Below are 8,081 nucleotides of genomic sequence, written 5' to 3' on the forward strand. Positions count from 1 at the left end.
GGGACGCGACCGCACCGGGACAGAGAGCAGCCACACTAACAGAGGGAGACTCGTCTTTATTGCCCTTTTAATGCGGGCTGACACCGGGCGGGCTGACAGAGGGGAGAGGGCAGGGCCAGGGTAGGGCCAGGACAGGACCTGAGCAAGGGCTCAGACCCCGGACCGTCCCCCGGGCGCAACAGACGAGGTGGCCTCAGCGGGACACCGGCGCTCGGGGCAGGGGCGCGGCGCTGCCTCTGCGCCTGCGCGGCGGCCCATGGTCAGGATGCCGGCCGCGTGGTTGCCACTGGCCTGCAGGAGGCGCTGCAACCGGCCCTGGAGGCCCGGGGGCCCGGGCCGCCGCTTGCCCAGCGTGAGGATGCCGGCCGCGTGATTGCCCGCGCCGTGCAGTAGCTCGTAGAGGCGGCAGGAGCACGTCTTCTGACGGCAGCAGTCGGGCGGAGGCTGCGCGGCCGCCCCGGGCGACAGCAGTGCAGGCGGCAGCAACAGCAGCAGGAGCAGCAGCGTCACGGTGGCCCAGGAGACCTGGGGAGGCGGAGACCGGGCGCTGAGGGTCGCCCGCATCCAAACCCTACGCCCGGGCCCTGCACAGCTGGCTTCACGCCCCTTCCTGGCCTGTGCTCCTCCCTCGCTGTCGCTTAGCTTGCCTGTCTCTGCGCAGAGCTGTCTGAAGGGCTCTGTTGGAGAAGAGCTCGTGTCTGGCTCCTTTACCTACTCGTCCTTGAAGACCTAGCAGAGGATCTCCTCCAGGAAACCCTTGGAGACCCCCTGGACAGAATGAATCCCTCTCTCCTCTGGGTACCCATTAGAGCGCTGACCACTCCCCCTGAAAACAGACATGTCTGAATCTGCCCCAGACGTTTGTGGAAACTTAGCTCAGGGAAACAGAGGCCCTATTTATCCGCTCCTCCCCCCTCACAGTGGGCAAACACGTGCAAATCAAGGACTGGCAGGATCCAAGCTGTTGTCTTGTCGGCCGCTCCCTTGCAGGGGAAACAGCTCAGTCGCTGTGGGCCAGTTTCCTACCCTCTCAGGGAGCACAACATCCTCACCTGTAAACTGGGTATTAAATAATTCCTACTGTGCAGGGCTTCTGGGAGGATGAAATGAGATGACAGGTGCAAACAGCACCTAATACGTAGTGAGGGCTCAATAAACATGAACCCTTAGGAGAACACGGCACAATGCAATGTTAGCCAAGGCAGATACTCGGCCAAGGGTCCACCCCGTCCGCTGCCTCAGAACCCGCATGGGAAAAGGCCAAGAGCTAGACACCTTCAACCTTTCTTCCAGCTCCCTGAGCAGGCCCTCTCATTGCCCCTGGCCTAATGAGTCACCCCTCCGTCCCCGGGTCTTTACCTTTGTAGAAGGAGTATTCATGGTGTCTGGAGCTCAGAGTGGCGTAGCCGGGAAAGGTGTCGTCTGCAGTCGTCCTAATAGCCAGGAGCTTGGAGGCTGTCAACTGCAACCCGCTACCAGGGTCCTGGGGTTTATAGTGCTCTGGGGTGGCGGGGGAGAGATGGGCACTTGCGTCCACTCTGGGGCCAGACAATGGCAAATCTAAGATTAGCCTCCCGCAGGAGGGCCGTCTCCAGGCTGGGCCCAAGGAACGGCACCAAGGCACTCAGAGACTGGAGGTGGATCATTGTGCTCCTGGCCACCTCCCCGCCCCCGTCTGCCCGCCTGCTCCCTGGAGATGGGGCGGTCTCCGGGCACTAATGAGGCCAACTCGCACCTAGGAATCTGGGAGCACAAAAGAGGCCTTGCCTGGGATGCTGGTGTGGGACAGTGTGTCAGGGGAGCTGCTAATTAGGGGCAGGAAAGGAGGCAGTCGTGAGACTCACTCCCCACAGGATGTGTGTGGGGGGAGAGGGCAGCCAGGCAACAGGCCTCTCCCCCCGTCCTCCTGTCACTGCTCCTGGGGCCTTCAGGCTCCAGGGCCTTCTTCCTCCACGGAAAAGCTTTCTTAGCTGGCTCTCCCTCCCCTCTGTCTCTCTTCTTCCCTCTGTCCCTTTCACCAACCTCCAAGATGGAGAAACTTGAAAGCCAACCCTGGGCAGTGGGAGGAAAGCAGCAAAACCTGGTGAGATCCTTCAACATCCCCAGCTTCCTTCCTACCTGGCTGGGCTGCCTGGACAGGAGGGATGGAGTCCCATCCCACCATCAGCAGGGAGAGAGCCACCACGGGGTGAAGGACACATGCCATCTCTAGGCTGATGTCTTATCCAGGGCATTGTCTACTGAGCACCAGTTCCATGCCAGGCCCTGCTCTGGGCACTGGAGTGACAGTGTGCATAGGATATAGCCCAGTTTTCAAGGAGCTCCAAAGTCCAGGTGGGGAGGCGACCCGGCAAAAGGCTAGCTCAGTGGAGAAAGGCCTCTGAAAAAGCCTTGCATGAAAAGTGGGTTTCATCAAGTAAGGTCAGGGGAGAAGGCATTCTGAAGAAGGGACAAAGACCTAGACATGACAGCGCTTATTTCTCGCGGGAAGTAAGGCGTGGTCCACAGATCACTTCTCTTACAAGAGAGAGGTGACTGGACAGGTAAGTGAGGCCAGGGTGGGTCAAAGGGTCTTATTGGCTAAGCTGATTGGTCTTGATCTCACGGGCGCCAAGGCGCTGTGGGAGGATTTGAGCAGGAAGGAGTTGTGGGCTGGTGGGGGAACGGGTGGGAGGGGGCAGGGGCCTGGATGTGGGGCATGGAATCTAGAAGTGGTAACTCAGAGGCAGAACCTGAGGCTTGGCCACGGACTGGGATCAGGTGCCGAGGTACTTAGGAGGAGCTGCGGGGCTTTGGGCAAACCTCACGACCCCACGAAGCCTCAGTTTCCCCACTGGTAAGATGGACGGTTAAGCCCGATGGTCTCTGGAGCCGCTTCCTGCTCTGATTCTTTATGAGTTACAGTACAGGGCCTGCCCATGGAAGTGATTTGCGGGTGTTGGGCCAGGAAGGGGACTCGTGCTAAGCCAGGGCAAGGGGAGTTGGGGAGCAGCCCCTCCGCATTTAAGTAAAGCTTGGAATGGGGAGAGGTAGGACGAGGGGCTCTGTGTCTTCTGGGTTGACTTTGGCTGTGGTAGGGGTCCCCGAGGGCTCTGCGGGCCCACACACTCAGGGCCTGCCCCAGCCCAGAGGGGGAGTGTGGGGAAAGCCCTGGTGTCCAGAGCTGAAGCTGGGAGGGGAGCCCAGGCTGCAGCAGCACCAGAGCGAATGGGACCACTGGTTTCCCCAAAGGCAGACCCCAAGCCAAGATTCTGGGTGCAAGAGGTTTATTTGGGCGGTGATCCAAGAAAGCACATAAGGGAGTAGGGACGGGAGGGAAAGAAGGAGAACCAAGGACTTTGTTAACGAGAGGGTTACCGCTGGGGGCAACTGGTGGTGACCCTCCGAGGGAGACAATGCAGAATACGCTTCAGGTTGTCCCACTGAGGGACGAAGAAGCTGAGGTCTGCGATCACCAGCTCCTGTTCCTTTGCTGACTGAGGGTCACTCCTGAGAGCATTAACTCCCAACACTTCCAGCCTGCCTGGTGCATGGGCTGAGAGACACAGGCACTGTCAGCGTGGACTGGAACCCCAGGGACTTCCACGGTGGGCCGGGGGGCTCCAGATGGGGCACTGCTGGTGTCTGCTCTATCCCTGAAGTCAACTCCTCAGAACTGACAGACTAGGTCGGGCCTCCCTAAGGCCCAGCAGCTCTGATGGGCCACCGTCAGCTGACACTCGAAGACCCTGGCCAAGGGCTCCCCATCCAGAGGGGCCCCAGAGGAAAGAGCGAGGCAGCCCGTGAGGGTGAACAGGGCAGTGGGCAGGCCTCAGCTCAGGATAGCACCCTCCTCTGCAGGTACTGGGCCAGGTACCTGTGCTTGAGGACCCGGGGCATCTCAGGAGGGAAGGGGGCTGAGGGGCAGGCAGCGAGGGCTGCCCGCAGTTCTCTGAAGGCCCCCCACCCCACCAGGTGGACTCGGGCAGGGCCCACGCTGCCCCGGAACCGCAGGGACTTGTAGCGAGCTGAGGCTTCCTGAAGGCAGTGGTCAAGCTGGAAACAGAACGGCCTGCGTGAGGCTGGTGTGGGGCTGGGTGGTGTGTGGTGAGGCACGCACGGCCGTGTCCAGGGAATGCGTGGGTAGCAGTTTCGTGCATATACGTGTGTGTCCGTGGGACTCATCCCTCCCTTCCCAGAGCCCCGGGGAGGTTCTCCCGCCCACACCCCTCCTCCCCATCTCTCCCCTGTGCCCACAGCACCTGGGGGCGTGCAGAGTGAAAGGGACATGCAGTCATACCCTGTCCCTGTCTCTCGTGTACCTTGTCTCGATTTTCCTCCGACAAGTTCCTTAGCCCCTTCAGTGCCACAAACACCTCATAGTGGGGAGCAGAACCCTCAGAGGAATCTGTAGACAAACCCCGCATCGTGGACATGTGCTTTTGTGAACAAGGCAGCATCGAAAGCCGAAGCCTACTGCCCCCACCTGCTCTTCCCCACTCCCAGGTTCACAGCGGGGAGAAAAGGAGTTTCTTGGCAGGGAGTGGGGTGAATGGAGAGAACATGGATAGAGGCAGCAGGAGGGATGGGAGTTAGATATGGGGAAGGACTTTTGTTAGGAGCAGCAAAGCAGGCTAACTCTTTTCTCTTTCCTAGAGATCTCCCAGCAGGATGGGTATGGGTTGGGGGACAGTCGAGCCAAGGACGGGAGGCAGGAGCCAGTGGAGAAGCTTACCCAGAATGCTGCTCTCCACACAGCCATGGTCCAACAGCCTGGCCCCTGGCCACTGCCCCACCGCCCGGCCCAAGGCCTCAGAGAACACGTCCTCACCAGTGTCTTCGCCTCGAACACTCAGGGTCTGGCCCAGCCTGGGGAGGAGGAAGCAGGAGGAAGAGGAACCCAGGGCAAAAGGATGATCTCTCAGCCACCCAGGGGGTCACTTACCTGCAGATGAACCTGACGACTGGACACTGATTGTAGGCACCAACCACCTGGACCACGTCACCCAGGCGGCACCTGATAGAGTAGAAGTGGGGGTGAGGTCAGGCCCAAAGGCCCATTAGCACATGCCCCTGGCTTTCAGCAGGGTTCCAGAGGGCCTAAGGTGGCCTGGGGGTGGGCAGCCAGGTGGTCACCTGGTGAGGCTGGTGTGGTCAGTCAGCACCAGTTCGTACTCCTTGCCCTTCTGGGCTTCGGCCAGTAGGATGGTGGGGGCAGCCTCTTCCCGGGTTCCTTCCTTGAGTGGGAGCAGCTCAATAAAGGGGCCTCCAGGGGGCAGAAGGTACAGGCCATGGGGCTGCTCTGGCCACAGACTCAGGCCCACCGCCCCTGTGGGGAGCAAGTGGCTTCTTCATCTGGTGGTACCGTTGGGCAATAGCCCCTCACCCTGGATCCCAGTCCCCAATCCTCTGAGCATCGATCCCACTGCTGCCCTCCCACTCCACCCTTCCTGGCTCCCCCAGGCTCAGCCCTCTGCCTCTAAGGTCTTAATTGGGAAGGGGCGGTGGTTCTGGAGGTGACGGACCTGTGATTAAATGCTGGTGTGGTGTAAATGTGTGTGTCTCTTAACCTCTATGAGCCTCAGTTTTTTCATCTGTAAAATGGAGCTGCTGGTTGGGCAGGATTAGATGAGATGCTTATATAGGGCTTGCGACTCGGCAGCTAGCTGTGTGACCTCTGCCCCCTGCCCTCACCTCACTACCCTTGAGTCTTGCTGACCTCCAGAGGCAGCATAAGCAGGTGAGAAGAAGGCTAGCCCTTGGCACCACAAGGCCCCCAGGGCAGCCACAGCCTCCGCCTGGCCTCCTGCATCCAGAGTCACCACCACCTGAAGCTTTGGCCAGAGCCGAAGGGCCAGTCCTCGGGGTCCCTGCTCCAGGGCCTCCCGCAGCTCAGCTGCCCGTCTGGGGAGAGATGCTCCTGGGTTCCCAGCAGCTAATGCCTCAGCCAGCTCTTCGCCATCGGCCTCCAGGCCCAAGAAGACGTCTAGGAGCTCGACCGCCGTCCCAGCTTCCAGAACCCGCAGGCCCGGGGACCTCAGTGCCTCCAGCAGCAGGGCCCTAGGGTCCTTGGCTCCAGCAGGGCCCAACTGGCCCAGGGCATGCCAAGGCCAAGGGAGCGGGTAGGGCCAAGGGGAGGAAGGGGTCACACGGGCCGTGCCTTCTGGGGCCAGCACTTCCGGGCAGGTCTTCTTTAGGGCTGCCAGACCCAGCAAGGTGGCCTGGAGGGAGACAAGAGGCAGTGTCATTGGCCCTGGGCCTGAGCCAGACCCTGAGGCCCCAGGTATTTTGTTTGTTTGTTTCCCATTCTGATGGGAGGGTTTGGCTGCAGTTAGGGGTCTCTGGCGGGGTTGGGCTCCAGCCTTCCCAGTTTACCTGCAGAGAGACCTCCCCACGGTACTGGTTTGAGGTAGGAGGCAAGAGCTGCACTCCACTTTCTTCCTCCTGGAGCTGGCTGGCCTTGGTCAGAGGGAGATGATTCCGGAAGACGCCTATATCTGTAGCCCCAAAGACATCGTAAAATCCTCATGAAGCCACAGAGTTTCCCAAGAGTTTCAGGTAAGACTGGTGAGGCCCCTGAGGAAGGAACCCAGAATAGGCCTGGGGGAAGAGGGGCTGTCAGGGCCCAGGATGGGAAAATTCATCTTGAACAATCTCGGGCCTGGGTAGGGTCTCTGGGTCAGGTCCCTCTGTGTTGGCAGTAGAAGGGGGAAGGGAGGTCTTCAGGTTCCGGAATCTGACTGTCCTATGGGGTTTCTTTCTCTTTGGGCCACCTCCCCAGACCCTGGGAAACACACCTGTGCTCCCCCTGAGGGGACAGCGGGGACTCTGGGCTCCCTGCAGACACCGCCTCAGGGCCCGCTGCTGGCTCTGGCCCGCGTGCAGCGTGCTCCGCACTAGGCTCTTCCGCTGCCAGGCGGCTGCCCAGCACAGGGCCCCCCATGCCACACGGTGCTGGAGATGGACCAGCCAGGACAGCCTGGCATCCTGGGACGGCCGCCGCCGCCAGAGCACGGCCAGCGGCAGCAGCAGGAGGCACAGCACGAGGCACGGCAGCAGCGGCAGCAGCATCTCCAAGCAGCTCCTGGCAGGAGGAAGGCCCCCAAGTACTGGCACTAGGGGGAGGGGGGAAAACCCATTTCCTCCCCCCCACTCTCCCGCGCACAGGAACACCAAGTGAAACCTGTCAGGCAGGTGATGCGGGGGAGAGAACATCAGGGCTTTGGGGTCACACTGACCTGAGTTTGGATCCTGGCTCTGCCCCTCGTTAGCTGTCTGGCCCTGGGTAACTCAGCCAGCTGCTCTGAGCTCCGTTCCCTTCCCCGATCTGTAAAATGGGAATAATAATACCCCTCAGAAAGTGCAGGAAAGGCATGGCATGGTGCCTGGCACACAGCAGGTACTTAACGGATGGCACGTCTGGCCCACTACCGAGAGGCTCTGCTTTGTCCAGGATCCACCCTGTCCCAGCATCCTGTGCGCCCCCGAAGCCCACATGCACCTGTCACAGCCCACATGTGCCTCTGCCTGGCACCCAGGGCCCCCTCAGCAGGCCCCTCAGCCTCAGTACACAACCTGCCAGAAGGATAGAGCCACAGCTTTAAAGGGCTGGGCCTGAACCAGGAAATCCGGCCACCGGCCCTGAGGGAGGAGCTGGGAAGGGGGGGGCTCTTAAAGGGGCAGGTTGCCTAAGGGCCGCTGTGCTGGGAGCTGGCCCAAGCTGGCAGGTGGAGGGAAGTTAGGGCCAGAGTATCGTGGTCCTCAGACTCGTATCAGCTTGAGCCGGGAGTGGGGTGCACCCCATCCTGGAGCAGGTGCAAACTTGAGAACTGTTAAAAAGCAAAAATGTTTTCCAATCCAGAATTGGTCTCCACAAGGTAGTAGAGGAAGGAAATACTTTTGTTATTGAATAAACGTTAAAGCAGAGTGTGCAGCATCACAGGCAATCTGCCGGGACTGCAGAGAGAAAAGAGTCTCACTCCCTTTTAAAGCCAGAGCCAGGCAGACACAACCCATTAACACCTGTTCTCAAGATAACTACCTGGTAATTGAGGTCACCACCTGTGTTAGCTTATTGGCTTTATGGCGAGGAAACACAAACT

General features: G+C 60.2%; 2 protein-coding genes across 4 annotated transcripts; both read right to left on the bottom strand.

Annotated features, from left to right (window-relative positions):
* Window positions 1-45: 45 nt before the first annotated feature.
* On the bottom strand, window positions 46-1,496 carry HCRT (hypocretin neuropeptide precursor). Its single transcript, XM_019939414.3, has 2 exons — window positions 1,360-1,496; window positions 46-525 (listed from the first exon to the last, which is right to left on the bottom strand). Exons 1-2 carry the CDS (start codon window positions 1,378-1,380, stop codon window positions 151-153), a joined length of 396 nt encoding a protein of 131 aa, XP_019794973.1. The 5' UTR covers window positions 1,381-1,496; the 3' UTR covers window positions 46-150.
* GHDC (GH3 domain containing) lies at window positions 1,362-7,629 on the bottom strand. 3 transcript variants are annotated; one of them, XM_019939413.3, is made up of 9 exons: window positions 7,481-7,629; window positions 6,777-7,306; window positions 6,355-6,476; window positions 5,699-6,200; window positions 5,116-5,308; window positions 4,925-4,996; window positions 4,715-4,848; window positions 4,302-4,387; window positions 1,362-1,500 (listed from the first exon to the last, which is right to left on the bottom strand). In XM_019939413.3, the coding sequence occupies exons 2-9, from the start codon at window positions 7,192-7,194 to the stop codon at window positions 1,459-1,461; spliced, it is 1,569 nt and encodes a 522-aa protein (XP_019794972.1). In that variant the 5' UTR covers window positions 7,195-7,306; window positions 7,481-7,629; the 3' UTR covers window positions 1,362-1,458. The 3 variants fall into 3 exon arrangements, with proteins under 3 accessions (XP_019794972.1, XP_019794967.1, XP_019794962.1); XM_019939408.3 differs by lacking the exon at window positions 1,362-1,500 and adding an exon at window positions 3,250-3,535; XM_019939403.3 differs by lacking the exon at window positions 1,362-1,500 and adding an exon at window positions 3,250-4,035 and having other exon boundaries at window positions 7,481-7,628.
* Window positions 7,630-8,081: the final 452 nt, after the last annotated feature.

Source organism: Tursiops truncatus, chromosome 20 (assembly GCF_011762595.2).
Source record: "Tursiops truncatus isolate mTurTru1 chromosome 20, mTurTru1.mat.Y, whole genome shotgun sequence".
NCBI classification, from domain to species: Eukaryota; Metazoa; Chordata; class Mammalia; order Artiodactyla; family Delphinidae; genus Tursiops; species Tursiops truncatus.

Coding starts and splice junctions, on each gene's coding strand:
- HCRT (XM_019939414.3), bottom strand. CDS start 1,380: ATGAATACTCCTTCTACAAAG. Junction 526..1,359: donor TGAATACTCCTTCTACAAAG/GTAAAGACCCGG, acceptor CCGCCTCCCCAG/GTCTCCTGGGCCACCGTGAC.
- GHDC (XM_019939403.3), bottom strand. CDS start 7,194: ATGTTCTCTCCCCCGCATCACCTGCCTGACAGGTTTCACTTGGTGTTC. Junction 6,201..6,354: donor GTGGGGAGGTCTCTCTGCAG/GTAAACTGGGAA, acceptor GTCTCCCTCCAG/GCCACCTTGCTGGGTCTGGC. Junction 5,309..5,698: donor TGCTTATGCTGCCTCTGGAG/GTCAGCAAGACT, acceptor TGCTCCCCACAG/GGGCGGTGGGCCTGAGTCTG.